The sequence below is a fragment of the Falco biarmicus genome, chromosome 8 (assembly GCF_023638135.1).
Source record: "Falco biarmicus isolate bFalBia1 chromosome 8, bFalBia1.pri, whole genome shotgun sequence".
In the NCBI taxonomy this organism is placed as follows: Eukaryota; Metazoa; Chordata; class Aves; order Falconiformes; family Falconidae; genus Falco; species Falco biarmicus.
This window is the reverse complement of record NC_079295.1, coordinates 29,145,952-29,162,120: the sequence shown is the minus strand read 5'-3', so window position 1 is coordinate 29,162,120 and position 16,169 is coordinate 29,145,952. Positions and strand designations below refer to the sequence as shown.

The following is a 16,169-nucleotide window of genomic DNA, read 5'->3' as shown; positions in this document are numbered from 1 at the left end:
CCTGTGTGCAAATTACCCACGTTCATTTTTATCCCCATGCACTTGCGTACTGAGTTTTGCTAGCCCACAAGGCACAGGGTCATGCTTGCACAGTCAGAACCATCACCCCGTCTGGATGCACTGAGCTGGCATGGTTCGTTGCTTAAGAGACCACAAGTTTCCCCTCTGCACTTTGAAATCATTTCTCTAGAAAGGATAAATTCCCAGCACACCCAAGGGACAAAAGCAGATGGCTTGGAAGTGTCAGGTGCCTGCTCTCCCTGCTCTCTGTTCCTCTCATGTTCCAGCTGAAATTCCCTTCTTTGTATTTCACAAAGCAGGGTGAAGTGAGTGGTACCTGTACTCTAGTACTGCGGTACCAAATCACAAGCACATTTATTGGGAACAACACATTTGAGCTTTGAGATTCTGGAACAGCTTCAGACCGAACTAGCAAGGGCCAAAGCTGTAACTACTTTCACGGTGGAGTTGAGAAAAGCCAAATGATTGAGTCTTCCATTTTCCTAATTTCAAAATATTAAAATTACTTGCTTCCTACTACAAATTGATGCCAATTAGGGAACGCTCAGGCTCCAATGTAATTTGCAGAACATTTTTCTGGATGTTCCAAAACAGGGAGCATGGTAGAGATCTTCAGCTGATGTAAGTCAGCATCACTGCTGATTCTGTGGCACTCAGTCCTGGCCCCTGGTGCTTAGTTTTCCACACTGTGTTTTCTTTCCATTTTCACTGAGACGATCAGCTGAACGTTACAGCAATACAGTCTATTGAAAGTTTATCTCAGCACACTTTAGGGATGAAAGACCTTACTGAGGGTAATAAAACCATTAGTTTGGTAATTAAAATTATTACCAATCACAAAGGAAACTTTTCTTAATAATGCAGTGGTATAATTGCTATTGATTTTTCTTCTGGTTTTGAAATCCAATACATAGTCCCTAAGCAGGGGACTTAAAGAGAACATGAAAAAAGGAAATTCTGGTGTTCTAAGGAAGAACTAATGATTCTTACTGGAAAAAAACCCCAAAACATTGCCAGCACATAAGCGCTCATGCCAATAATGAACCTGCAAGTGATGTAAAGTAGCAGTCTGCTCACTCTTTGTTTCTCTGAAGTGATCAGTTAAATTCAGCTGAGGTGCAAGTTCATTAAGGACTTGTTTTCAAAGAAGTACTTTCAAGGTTGTCCAGGGAGGTTTTATTTGTTTATGTATCCCAGCTTGCTAGGTGGAGTGGGAGGAAAAATAGCCTCCAAATTTCCCTTTACTTTTGTGATACTGAGCTGAGGTGAGCGGGTAGGAATTATGACAGAAAATAAGGCTGCCCAGGTTCCAGCAGCCGTCAGCATGTAAGTGTTGCCACACAGCAGTGCATGCCCTTGATGCAGTGGATGCAGCAGGATTGCAGCACAGCTCCCGATGTGCTGGAAGCACTGTGAAGTACGGTGGCTGCAGGATCTGCATTATATCACTCACGATGCTGCTGGCTGCGATGGGAAAAATTAATAAAAACCCAGTGGTACCAACAGTAAGACTTAGCAAAAAAAGCTGGTAGAGTTAATTAGAAATGAGCCATGTCATCTGGAAAATGAAAATAGAATTATATTTTTTTTGAGTTGTGGGGTTTAGGGGTGTGGTTTTTTCCTTTTTTTTTTTTTTTTTTTCTTTTGCCTTCTCTCCATCTTCTTTCTCCCCTATTATGCTTCAAGGATTATGGAAGCTTTATTTTCTTAGGGTCTTTGTCCTTCCAGGGCTTTCAGCCTTCCAGTTAAGTGATGAGTTGTAATCTGCACAATGCTGATTAGACAACATTACAGCAGAAGTTTTGTTTAAAAGTAAAACCTCAAACTTTCTCCATTACACTGCTCAAGTCCCAAATACCACGTGCGAGTATTGTAAAGACCAAACAACAGTGATATTTAGGGAAAACAGCTGCAAGGTGCAAATGGGGTAGTTCGTGTGTGGGATACTACCCCTCACTGGCTGAAAACGGAACTGTTCAGAGATGTGCTTGGTGAAAAGGGGTGACTCCAGCTTGCAGGTGAACCCGATGCTTTGAGGTTTATTCCTCCATTGCTCAGTGGTTCCTGGCCACTGTGGTCTGCTGCTGGGTGACAGCCTCCAGGCCAGTGGGGGCTGTGGGCTGGAGACCATTTAAATGTTATCTTGTGCGTTGGGTGTTCCTGGGTGGGGGGCTGGTGGTGCTATGTTGGTGAAGTGGTGTGTCAAGGCTCTTCACTGCTGTTTCCAAAACAGTGAGCTGTCTGTGACAGCAGCGTTTCTCCAACAGCTGTAATGCTATGCAGCTTGTAGTCTTGTAATGTAATTGGGCAGCCAGATCCTGCTTTGTGTTCTGAGGTGATACTGTTTGTGTGACTTGGTTCTTAGATAATATCCTGGCTGGCTGCATGGTGTGGGGCTTTGCCCTTTTGCTTTTGGGGTGATAACCAAATACCATTTTTATTCTTTCCAAAAGCTCAGTTTCGGAGGGATTCCTGTTCCAGGGAAGCCAGGAACCTTTCAGAGGAAAAATTTCCACGGGTGCATTGAGAACCTTTATTACAACGGAGTCAATATAATTGACCTCGCAAAAAGGCGCAAACCTCAGATCTATACTGTGGTAAGAGACAATAATGTACGCTTTCCTTCTCTACTTCCATGCTGTTGGTGTTCCCAGCTGCACTGAATGAGTGGAATTTAGATTTAGATAGCCATGGGCGTAATTAGCTTGTTAAAATTATATTGCTGAGGCTAACACCAGTCAGCACTGGCTGCTCTGGTAAGAGTTAATGAAAGACATGTGTGGAAATTAATACATTTCACTGACTTTCCAGGTGTATGAGAAATTGTTTGGACAAACTTCTAAATTCCTTTTCCAAGAGTAAAATGTCTCTTTTTGATGGCATAATAGAAGTCATAAAGACATTTTTTTTCTGGTTAACTCAGATAAAATCTTATTTTCTGAACCATTCGCCATCACTGTGGTGGAGTACAGTAGTAGCAAAATTTTATTCTTCTATTTGAGTTGGTATTATAAAGAAGAATAGATGTTTATTTTATTACTGGAAATATTTTTGTTTGTGCTTCCCCTTATATTTAGTGTATTGGCAGTTCTGAGAACCATTGACCTGGTAATAGTGTCTCTAAGTATGGTACAGTAGAGGTAAAGCAAAAGGTTCTATGGTCTTATCCAGCCTGCTAACATAAAACATAAATGTAACATCACACCTAATACAGTCCAAAATTACAGATATATTTAGATATATAATGAGCAAATAAAGAACATTTTATTTTGTAAGAAGAGGGAATAGTACACTCCCATGCAGCTTTGACAAATTGTAAATAATTCAGTTTGCTTATCTTGTGCCTCACTCCTGCACCATGCTTTGATATGCGCCTTTTGGCTAAGGCTGTGTATTTGCAGAATGTAGAGGTGAAACTGCTTTTGGCTCTCATGACATCTTGTGCTTTGTAGTAATGTGTATAAACAGACCGAAGCTAAAACAAAGCAAGCCAAAAGATCACAAGAAGTCCTTCCTTTCCCCACTTTCCCTGCCTAGGGCGAGGCTGAATACACAGGGAATGTCAAAATGGAAAGGTGATGGTTAAGAAGTCCTGCACTTTCTCGCTGGCAGTCAAGACTTGCCTCCAGGATATTCCCTTAGCCTGGGACTGAGAGACTTTGCTTTAATAAGCTCAAATCTGATTGCTCTGACTCAGGACTCTAAGGCAGAGATCTTATGAACTGTGTTAAATTTCTCTTCCCCTCAGATTACTTTCTAAGGGGAGCAAAGAGCCCTGGTCTGCTTCTTAGGACATTAAACAGCTGGTTGTTTTGCCAACTGGGTGATGGGAAGGCCTTCCTAAAGGGGAGAAGAAAAACTTTGTAATGTGCTTTTTCTCTGAAGGCTTTTGTCTGGGTATAGCCTGGCCCCAGGCAATGAAACTCTGTTATCACAATACTTGGTTTAGACAAAACTAGATCTAATCCTGCTCCCTTTGTCAATTTAAGGTAGCAGCGATGTGCCCCCACCTTTCAGTGTCCCTCCCAGAAACAATGATTTTAATGCAATAGTTTTCAAAGGCTGGCTGCTGTACAGCTTTCTGTGAGATGTATGATCTGCTATGTGCTGTGCCTGTGACACTTGCATATGCAAAGTGCATGGAAAGGTTGCCACACTCGCAGTGCCAAATAATCTTAGATGAACATCCTTCTATAGGAACCAGCTCCAGCAGATCTGTTTTTTTTCCAACATCCTTTCCATCGCAGCTATCCATCTCTGGCAACTCTCAGGTACTTATAGCTTTCACAGGATAATCTCCCTCTCCCGTCTTTCTGCTCTTTCCCACTCCTTAGCAATTTACTTACTCAAATTAAAATGACTTGTTCTTGCTGAATGTAGTTTTTTTGCTTGCCGGATTTCCTCTGCACTAAATGCTTTTACTCAAAGTTCATTGAGGTTTTCAAGCAACAATCTGTATCCCCAGAGAGCTGCAAGCTTCTCTGCTTTGCATTCTTGTAGTTGCTAAGGTGGTCTGGAGTGGAAATGTGATGAAAGGAACATCACAGAAGAATAATTAAATATAGCAGGGACTTGGAATCGCTTCTTCCAACAATGCGTCATATGCTTGTGTTGCCTCCGCACAAGCTGGATATCACCAGAGATGGTTCTGTGTTGTTAGCCTTCAAAATACCTTTATCTCCTAACAAATGACATTTGAGGACAAACCAGTCTAGGATTAGAAAGCCATAAATGCTCAGAGACACTAGGTTTTGCCTCCAAAAGGGAAGCAGACTTCAATACTCAGGCTCCACTTCATTGTCTGTGCCTTTGTGAATGATGACACAGTCAGTGAGCCAAACTTGTGGGTTTTTGTACCGATCAACTTTGGTGTTTTTACTGTTGACATCTTTCACACAAGCAGGAAAATGATACAACAGCTTTGGAGGTATAGATTTCCTCTTATGAAGTAGTTCCTCCTCTATGTAAATAATGGTCCCAAATCAGCTACATTTAAAGTCAGAGGAAGAAACTACAGGTTGTCAATAACAGCATACTGTACTATGTATTGTACTCTTGGGTGATGGCTGTGATTATCATTCTGCCTGTTCTTTTCTGTAGCTCATTTGCAGTTGTCAGACTTGCAATAAATCCCCTTGAGAAGACATCTCAAGATAACGAGGCAGCCTGTCTCTTTGAACTGGAACTTGCCTTCAGAATTCCATTTTTATATTGTGTGATACTTAACCTCTCTACATGGTAGCCCTATCTATTTGGACAAGCTATCTATCTTCCCTCTGGGGTTTCTTCTGTCCCTGATGGCATGTTGTAAGGCTTTTTGTTGTGGTGGGGTTTTTTTATCCCCTAGGTCATTGAGTGTGGAGAAGTGATAGGGCATCTTTTATTTGCTCTCTGAAGGGATTACGGGTTTTAATTGCAAGAGGTTAAGAGAAGTCAAATTTCTGTAATTACCATTGTCACGGTGGTAGGGCTGGACCCTTGGGAAACCTCAGAAAGCACTTTAAAATAATGATCTAAAGATCTACCCTATTTACTAGCTGTCTTCTCAGCACAAAAGAAGTGCAGACTGCCCATTATGCGAAATTGTACAACAGTTACTCAGGCTTCTTGGGCAAGTAGTTAGGAGGAGGAAAATACGCTAGTTGGAGCCACATTTACAAGAAGCACAGAGGGAATTGTCCTTCAAAGAAGGTTATTTGAGCTGTTGCTGTCTGAGATGGTGAAGTCCTTGTTGAAGGATTTTGTGCTTGTTAAGGGTGTATGTAGATGCAGGAGGAGACGGGACAAGTTCTGTGAAGAGAAATCCTTTGAGAATTACTAAATATGTCTGGCTGAGGGAGTAGTTAAGAGAAAAATAGCTATAGTATCCTGAAAATAGCTATAGTATCCTGGCCACCAGTGGTTACCTACTGCTAGATTTAGGTTGCACCCTTAGAAACTGCTCTGATGTCACCTGTGGCCTGGATCTTAAGTCTTCTTGTGTTGCTGATTTGTGATGCCAAAATAAGAAGCTGTCTAGCTGAAGAAATGGAGTGAAGAGGTCATGAAAAGATGCTGTGTTTAATCTTCTCAATGCTTTACCCTGCGTACTCACTGACACTGAGGAACACCCTATCCCCCTTTCCCTTCCAATACCTTTAGGTAATAGGAATTGGAGTAGTAGTTTTATTTAGCAGAGCAAACCCTCCGCTGACTTGAGAGGAGTGTAGGATATTTGTAAGGCAGAAGTTGTCAGCCCCTCAGATATGCTTGAATTTCTACATTGGCCTGCCATATTGGATCTGAGAGTGACAATTCAGCACAGCAAGGGATTTGGTGACATGTAAATGCATAACTGTGGTGCTTCAGGGAAATAACCAACTGCCAGCATCAAAGAGCAGGGAAGGATACCTAGTGACAGGAGAATGTAAACTAATAATTCATTCCCTTTATAGAGAATCTGAACATGCTGTTTTATTAAGCTGATTTGAGATACCTTCATCTTGAGAAGAATTTACCTGTCTATGCATGTCTCGTTCTACTGAAGTGCTAGTGCAAGTCAGCCTGGTGATTTGTGAAGGACCCTACAAAGGTTTGGAGAACCAGGAGTTAAGTGTATCTTCCCCCCCCCCCCCTTAGTTTTTGCACTGCAATCAGATTATAGGAATGATAAATAAAAAATGTTGGAACTATTTAGTGACGTTTTACACAATGCTTTACAGGACTAGGTTAACTTTATTAAAAAAAATAAATTTATGCAATTATTTAATGAAAAAATGAGTAGTAAATGCTTATTAAAAAAATAACTCAGTTTGCTGTTCTTTAGGTAAGACAGGTGAACTCAGATTCCAGAAATATTTGGTTCCTGTAAAACCAACTTTTTATGGTTTCTTCTATTCCTGCCTGTTTTCTGGGTCTTCAGATGAGTGTCCTTCACATCCTACCTGTGGTGTGGAATAGTAAGAAAGTCTATATAAATAGTATTCATTTTAAGTTTCTGTTTTATTGTTGCTGAATAGTTTAACAGGATTGTTTTGAAAGAAAGTAAGTGTATCACCTCAATCAAGGTCTTGAAATAAAGTCTATTTAAATGATAGCTTTCCCATTGATTTAAGTTGGCTTTGTCTACTATTCTAAAGACTTTCAGTCTGTAAATATTTAATCCATCATGTAGGTACCACAATAAATTCTCCTATTTTTGATATAAAAGTTTTTGTCTTACAATTTTGATAGTTGTGATGGCCACAAGTGAAGAAAGTCTTTCAGGGAGAGACAGACCATATTTTTTTGTAAGACTAGTTGATACATGCAGAAAAAAAATGGCAAGTTTTTGAGCAAACAAGGCCTTTTTGAGAGTCATCAGCCTTCAGCAAATTGGAGGTTAGAAACAGTTGTTCAGAGTTTAATTTATTACATTATCTGGATAGTCAAATTGACTGAATAGGGCAGTTAGCACCTGCTGAGCAGAGGAGGATGTTTCAAGGCGGGAGGTGTTAAAGCTGTTAGTCCCTGTAGGAGAGCAAGAAAGATGGCTAATTATTGTCATAGGAGTTAGCAGGGGATAAGGAAAATAGGGAACATGTAATTTGCTGTAAAGCCAAGGCTTAAATGTCCTTTTTCGTAAGGTCTTATTCCAGTAGGTAAGGTCTTGGGAATTGCTTGGTTACTTGGCTGCCCAGCGTAACAGAAAGGGGCAAACTGACCCCATCATAGTCAAGAGCCTGGAGCAAGTGCAGTTCATACCAACCCTGTAGGCTGGTGCTGTGCTGTGATACACGGATGCCTGGAATTTAAAAAAAGAAAATCTAATAAAGAAAACTAATACATTAAAAAAAAAAAAAAAGCTGGTAAGAATTGCTTTCTGTGTACTTCTTATTTTAAGGTACATGTGGATCTGTTTTCATAATAATAATAATAAATCTCCTTGCTGCTGTGTTTTGTCCCAGGTAATATAACCTAATAAGCTGTAGATCAGTTTGCCTTGAACTGGAACAAAAATTGGTCTTGGATTGTGCAAATTTGCCAGTTTGATCTAAGACATTTATCTTATTCACTTTGGCAAGACGAATTTGAAAGGCTGGCTTCATTCCTGCTTGTTGTTCAAAGCAAGGTGTGTTGGATCTGGCTGAAACCTAGTTACTTTTCCCCATAGCAGCCCTCATGTGCTGCCTTTGTATTGGCAGCTAGAAAGGTGTTTGGTAGCACAGCAGTGTTTTGGCTACTGCTGAGCAGTGCTGGTAGAGCATCAAGGCTGTCTCTGCAACGTTCCCCCCTCACCGGTACGCTGGGGGTGGGCAAGATCTTGGGAGGGGACATGGCCAGCACAGCTGACCCAAACTGACCAAAGGCATATTCCATACTATATGGCATCTGCTCAGCAATAAAAACTGAGAGAATGCCTGGGGTGTGTGTGTATATGAGGACAGGCATTTGTTATTGCAGTGTTTGTCTTCTGGAGCAACTGCTATGGGTACTGAAACCCTACGTCCTGGGAAGTGGTTGAACATTCACCTCCTGATGAGAAGTAGAGAACAAATTATTTGTTTGCGTTTGCTTCCATGCTCAACCTTTGCTTCTGCTTTATTAAACTGCCTTTTCCTTGACCCATGAGGGTTTTTTCCATCTTATTTTCTCCTCCCCTGTCCCGCTGAGGAGGGGAGTGATAGAGCAGCTTGGTGGGTACTTGGCATCCAGCCACGGTCCACCCACCACAGAGGGAAAATATTAAGTATTCTGTATTTTTGTGTGTGTGTGTTTTTCCTCCTGTGCTCTTTTCCTCATTTTTCTGTCTCTCTAAGGGAAATGATGTATGGTTTTTCCAAAATAGTTCTATATTTGCTCTCATCTTTTGTCAGCAACTCGTAGCTATTGTACCATATAATGGAACAATAATGTACAGTTACTGTGGGCATCAAAATGGTAAAATCCCATGTTCCACTTCTGGCCAGTGACATAGCTTAGGAGTCTGAGACAAAGAACATCTAGAAATACCTAGCCAAGCATTTCATCCTTAATTCTGTCACAGTTACAGTGTTCAAGGTTTTTTTTGATGCTTTCCTTTTCGTTTAATGCTACGTTTTCCACATAGGAACTTAAACTTAATATAAACAACTTAAATCAATGTGATAAACAATTAACATTTTATTGACATGCTTGATGCCTACAGTGAGTAGGCAGTTCCCTATGACAGGGTTGGTTATCACAAAGATGTGTTAGTTTCAATGAAACTTGGATCAGGAAAGCTTTCAGAGTTCCATCATGAAATTTTGCTTGGAAAAAGAGAAACCCACCTCAGTATAAGAATTTCCCTTAAGGTATGAGCCACGCTATTGCTCACTCAGTGGACTAGTCCTAACTTAAGTAACACCGTGTGCCTTGGTACTCTCACATCCTGTTTGAAGACAGTTTGCACCAGTATTTCAGAAGGTTGGAGCTGGCATCTTGCTTTGATCTGCTTTTCATTCAGTGCTTAGCAATGTCTTGGTTTGAGAAGTACTTGAAATCTATGTGGGTCTGCTGACATCTGTTCTGCTTGAGATAGTTAATTTAAAAACAGGATTTGAAGGGACCTCCCCCATTCTTGAAATCTAATTGCTCAGAGTTGAATCACAATCTTTAATCCTATCCTTTTAAAACTGCATCAGAGGTCATCTCTTTTCCTCTGTTAACTCTCTTTGCAAAGTCTTCCACAACCTCAGTCTCTTCACAGTTAGAAGTAGTCCTCCAGTTTCCAAGCTAGAGACATTCTTTCCAGTTCGTCCACATTTGTATCTCAGCCAGGCCTGGGATTTTAGTCCCTTTACCTGTCATATGAAATCTTTCTTTCTAATTCTCTGCAGAAAACAAGAAATTCTTTTTATTTAATAGTATCCATAGTGATTAATAAGGAAGGTAAATGCCCATTTGATGCTCTAAACTGCAGGTAGAATGAGAGCTCAGAAAATACTTATTTATTGTTCTTACTGTTCAAGTTGTGATCTTGACATGTATCTTTTGGTAGGCTAGATGTTGAGGATCTCAATTCAGCTGGCAGTTTGAATAATTTCCCAATTACATACTACTTTTGATTAATATTCGCTGAGAGCAAAGGGGATGTATGAGAAACTCGTCAACAATTGCCCTGACTGTGGTGTTACAGCAGTTTCCTCTCTTCATTCAGCAGTACATAATACTACATGAAGAAAGGTCAGAAAAGACTGAAGTGATTCATTAAAGTTTTGCAGGTGTCATTGAAGTCCTGCAGAAGTCACTGGAAATACTCCAGTCAGTTTTGGATGAGTCTATGGCTCAGAAGGTCTTCTATGTAATCCACTTTTATCCTCATCACTGAGCAACTGTGTTCTTCCATTCTCTTTTTAATAAGAAAGTCTCTGATTCTTCCTTAAAATGTTGTAACAGGCTGTCTGTCACCTGTTCATTCAACATCTTACTTGAACAAGAACCACTCTGTAACCATACCCTGCTTGTAGAAATCTGGGGTGCTTGCACTCTTGAGACAAGTGTCATGGCAGCCAGTGAACAATTTGCAAATATCTCCATTACATTTCTAGATTCAAAAGGTTTATCTTGTAAGAACAATAAGAACTCTCTTCAAAAGATTTCACTGTTTATTAGGGAAGTCATTAATCGGTCTGGAGATGATAGACTCAATGGAATTCTCAAACACCACATGATAGCTGAAGTTTCCAGCGGCTTGGTAGAGCTGAGAATCTCCTTTATTTTCTCTAGGGATTGGACTCTTCTTATCCCATTTCTTACCCAATGAGCTTTTACTTTTCAGTTAAACTGGGTTCAATTATAAAATCAAGTGTCTGCCAGAAGTCTTGCACGTACCCTTGAGAGTTCCAGAACTGCTGCCAATTAAAGCAAAATGCTCCTGATCAGATGCAGGTTTAGGGGGAGCTCTTTACCTTTCTGACTTAGGCTTGCTAGAGTAATTTGAGAATAACATTCAGAGCAAATATAACAGTTTTTGTAATATGAACCTATGCCACTTCAGTAGTGTTTATTTCTTTATCCAAATTTTCATGTTATTGTCTCTAAGTAGATGGCATTGGTCAGTGTGAGGACATCAGCAGTTATTGTTCGTGTATATTCACTATATAGTCTGGTTTTGCTCTGTAATGCTGCTTAAGATGTTTCCCTCCTAAATGAGTCAGTTGAACTGATTTAAGTTTCCATAGCATCTGTTGGTTTATTTAACATGGTTTTCCAAATCTCCTAGCTAGTTTTTAGCTCTGATTAAAATTAGTTTATGTCCCTTACATCATGGAGATCTCAACTCTTGAATAAAAGTAACAAAAAAATACCTTGTTAAAAGAACGCCCCCAAAAGGCAAGCATGCCTCTTTTCTATCCCCCAGATTTATTTTTAGTCCCAGAACACAGAATACTTCAGCACTGCCTTTATGCGTTCCCACCTGATTGCTCTTGTGGAAGGTGGGATCGCACCTTCTCTCCTTCAGTGTGGTCCATGAAGAGTCTACAGAGCTTGAAGTCTCACCAGGTGAAGCATGGGAGGAGACTCATAGGTCCTGCCCATGTGTCCCAGCATTGGCTGTGGGGTCAGTCAGTGCTCTTTGCTGCTCCTGTCCCAGTACAAGACTTCTATGCAGAACTTGAATGGCGTGAATTATTAGCTGGTGTGACTGACTGAAGTATTGCTGAATTTTTCAAGGGGTCACAGTAATCCATGAGTTCAGGACTAGTTGCACGTGCTGAGAACACAGACAAAATATATCAAAATCAGGCAGAAAATTGACCTTATATTTGGGCCCACACATATGTATCAGAGGTACTTTGAAATGGTGCTGCTGCAAACAGCTGAAACCATATTGACTATGCAAGGTCTTCACTGCCTCATTTTAAGGTCATCTGAAGGTTTGTTGTGCATTGTAAACATGTTTTTTTCATCTTAACATTCACCTTCTCTGGCACCATTAAGTCAGTCTAGGCATAGCTTATTCTTCTGGTGGGTAAAATCTGCAAAGAGCTTTGAGACAGAAATCCTATCCAAAAGTTGCAAATCTTCCCCTCTACAGTCTTGCATTTTGTTACAGCCTCCCACTGCCAGTGAAGAAAATTAGATACTTGAATGCAGACTCATAATGTTTGAACGTTCCTCCAAGCTTCAGTGTTATATATGTATAAGGTCTGTAAATGTCTTACTGCTTTGTATGGAATTACTTGAATCACTGTAAATGTCTAGAATTGCAAAGAAAATTTGTCATCGGCATTTTAAATGTCTAAACCTTTAAAAAGCTCTAGAGTAAGTTAACTGTATTTGTTTATATCGCTGCAGTTGACAGTTTTCTATAATTTGTCATTAATTCAGATGAAAATGGAGACAGAAATATAACAACAGTAACAAAAAACCCCACACAACCAAACCTATGGCATCTCTTTTATGCAGAAAACTCCCAACAATTAGTAGAAAAGTTTTAAAATTTGAGAGCAAATTTCATCATACTTTCCACCTGACTAATCTTCAGGTGACTTTGGATAAACTTTGGATTATATCTCAAAATTTATTCTAACATGATATACCCATGGATAACCTTTTGCCATTGTTAAATGTGGTATGTAGCATTCTGCGCCTAACAGGGCAAGGAATACAGAAATAACTTGATATAGATATAAATCTATCAAGGGTTGTTTCATTCAGTGATAGCTTGGTCTCTTTCTGGAACTTTTTTTTTTTTTTCCCCTGTTTTAATATAAAGACAAGAAAGACGTTTGAAAGTGATAGGGAACAGTTCCATCAGCTGTCTGAGATTTGAAAGAGGAATTCCCCAAGCACTGTGCAAGTTCCTATACATCCATCAAGTGCTGTTATTATAATTATCCTGTTAGTGAGGTACCAGCTCTGATGAAAAGTGGTACCATGGAGAAAGCCTTTTACCCAGATGTTTTTATCAGATTCCAGTTGGTATTTTACAAAGCAATTTAGTTCAAAGCAACAATCTCCTGGATTGGCTTTGAAAGACGTGGCTGTTTAAATGCGTCCTGGCTTTATACATTGTTACAGTTTTATTACGTGGCTTGATTGACCTGGCTGGCTAATCTACGATGGCTGAACAAAACGGTTGAGTCATTTCTTCTACAAACTACAGTGGTACATGCTGGTACAGATTCTGCTGACTGCTTTGAGAAAATGTGCTGCTTTTCTGGGTAAATAACACCATTGATTTCAGGGCTGGATGACTGAGGTGATCAACTAAGTTTGGCAGTAAGCAGTGTTAGATTTCACCATGCTTGCTGTGTATCTAATGTTTTAATAATTCCTCAAAATATCTGATCAAAAGCATGGGACCTAGCACTGGCAAGGAAATCTCACTTGTTTCATCCCACTATAAGTACTGTATTCAAATTACTATTTCCTTGAGTTTCCTTATGAATTTTGAAATAATTTCGGAGTAATTATTTTAAACTATTTGTGATATTATCATCATTAGGTTGACTTTCATTATTTGGAGCAGCACAGGGCTGTGTCACTCAGGGTAAAAGAAAACATAACCAGTACTGCAATTGCAAATTATATTTTGTATATTTGAAATAAACCCAGAAAATTTGCCTCATATTTTGCCCCGTGTACTAGATTTTAGGAGATGAGGGAGATTTTACTTTTAAAATTATCTAACATTGGTGTAAATGGGCAGAAAAAGCACTCTCACTGCATTTTGGCTTATGTAGAATAAATCTAGTCTGCTTGGTAGGATCGCTATGCATTGGAGGATGCTTTGTTTTCTCAATTGCAGCTTGCCTAATTCACACCCCTGTAGTCCCATCGGTGCAGAGCCAACGCAGGACATTTGTATCACATCCCACAGCACGTGAAAGTGCAAGCGGACTTACTGTTCCTTTGATGCCAGTTCCTGAAATTAGCATAGATCTAAATGAGTTTGATTTTCTTAACATAAAGCTAAACTTTACCTTGAAATGGGAGGTGCTGGGAAACACAAAGCAGGTGTGGCCATGTGGAGGTGGTCTGTCTGGGCTAGCAAATAAGCACTTCTGCACCTAGTCATGGTCTTGATATGGGACATTTGGAAACATTTAGATTCTAAGAACTGAGGTTTTGATTTTTGATCCCATCCCCGACCCCCCAGTTAGGGTGAAAGTAAAATTTTTAAATCCAATGTGTTTTCCTAGAATGGACGGATACATTTGCTAATGAGTTCCAAAGATTCGTACCTGAATAACAATACCTATTTCAGCCTTGCGGGCCATTAGAAATCCAATTTACTGGATTTGAGCTTATTTAACTATGGATGTTTTGAGATGACCGATAAAAATTGTCATGTTGATTACGTTTGTTTGTTATTATTTGTAGGGGAACGTGACCTTTTCTTGCTCAGAACCACAAATCGTTCCTATCACCTTTGTCAGCACCAGTCGAAGCTACTTGCTACTACCTGGGACTCCTCAAATTGATGGTTTGTCAGTCAGCTTCCAGTTTCGAACATGGAATAAAGACGGCTTACTTCTGTTCACTGAATTGTCTGAAAATTCGGGACCCCTCTTGGTTTACCTCCATGGTGGGAGATTGACACTACTTATTCAGAAAGAGACAGAGAACCCAGTGGAAATCAGTGAAGGTACTTAATCTTTGTTTATTCTCACCTGTCTCCCTTTAAAAAACTAAGGTCCAACCCCACAGGATGAAAGGATGGTGAAATAAGGAAGCACACAATTGTCTTTATCTTTTTAAATTTTCTCTTGCTTCCCAGTGGTAGAGGTGCTCTGTGCAGCTTGAAGTAGATCTATGCATAAAAAGCTGGCATCCTGAGATCTCCAGTCTCAATCTACCTGACAATTAGCTCAGCCTCTGTGTTCTTAAACAATTACAATATTATTTTTTTTTCAGTCAGGTCACCTGAAGACCTCCCTGTTTCCCATGCTCAGATTGTGCTGAAGTCAGCTGGGAGCCAGCTTAGGTGCTGCACTGTTCCCCAGCCCAAGTCACGGCAGTGTCAGAGCTGATTTTCTTCCCCTAACTGTAGCTTTACACTCACCCTTTATGCTATGCTCAGAAAAGAGGCTGACCACGGGCTTCCTCTCCTCACACCGCTTCACTGTGCTCCTTAGCCAGTTTGCAAGTTGCTTTGTGTACGGCTGATGGGATGCAAGAATGTGAAAGGGTTGCCTTTCTGACTTAAAATTCAGGGGAAATTGCTTGTAAACACTTACCAGAACAGCTACACATTGGCTCCCAGAGACAACAGGGAAACAGTTCAGACTCTGCAACAGAGGCATGACCAGAACAGCCCAGCTGCTATCCCAGTGTGACCTGTATAAGCTGTGCTGGCATCCCAAACTGAAATGTTCTAAGACCGGGGCCCTCTGCACATACTCCACTGCTATGCAGCAGTGCTGGGTGGGAGACTGGGAAATTAATTTTCTGCATAGGTTAAATACCCAGTTTCCAAAGGTGGATGAGTAATAGTGATGGAACTCAGAAGGAACTGAATAATAATAATGATATTTTCAAGAGCAGCTGTTTAAAAATATGTAATATTAAAATATTCCCAGTACTGACTAAAAGAGGGCAGATGTGTCTATTAAAAGAAGCAGAGATAAAATCTGACGGTTGTCAAAGCAGAGCTGTTCCGTATGCGTGTTTTGTTCCCCTTTATGATAGAAAATGAGGCAGCCGTGCATCTATCCTTATTCATGTAGATTGCTACCGCCTTAGCTTGCTGCTATTGAATGCTGTAAACTGAGTTTCCAGCCTTTATTGCAGTCCTAATTAAATTGTCGACAATGCTGAGACAATGTCAATATTTGGTTGGTGTATTTGTTTTTATGTAGTTCTGAAATCATGAACCCGAGCCCAGCCTTTGGTGCTATCCAAAACATTTCTAAACTGCCTACTTGCAATTTCTGCATATTTTCCATGTGTAAGTGCCATGTTCTGCAGATGTCAGGTACTCACAATAAACTCATGCTTGCTCAAGAATGGACCTATTTTTGCCCCAAATGGGACCTGTTTTGTTTTGACATCTTTTCAAACTTCAGCAGCATATTTCACTTCAAAATGGACTTGTTCTAGTGAAAAATTACCCATTTCTGCTGGGAAACCAGCCTCTTATTCTATGGAAATTGTACATGCGTTAACAGCCATTACTGTGGAAATTGTCTCATTTTCAAATTCATAATGAAATGGCTTTT

At 40.2% G+C, this 16,169-nt stretch overlaps 1 protein-coding gene across 2 annotated transcripts in view; it reads left to right on the top strand.

The window, feature by feature from the left end:
• The window catches only part of CNTNAP5 (contactin associated protein family member 5), a 296,864-nt gene that overhangs the window by 145,104 nt on the left and 135,591 nt on the right, over nucleotides 1-16,169 (top strand). For both annotated transcript variants that reach the window (XR_008823617.1, XM_056349942.1), the window contains exons 7-8: nucleotides 2,475-2,618; nucleotides 14,332-14,596. Coding sequence is in view for 1 of the 2 variants with exons in the window: in XM_056349942.1 (XP_056205917.1) it covers nucleotides 2,475-2,618; nucleotides 14,332-14,596 (409 nt within the window). In the remaining variant the exon portion in view is untranslated. The remainder of the gene's footprint in view (nucleotides 1-2,474; nucleotides 2,619-14,331; nucleotides 14,597-16,169) is intronic.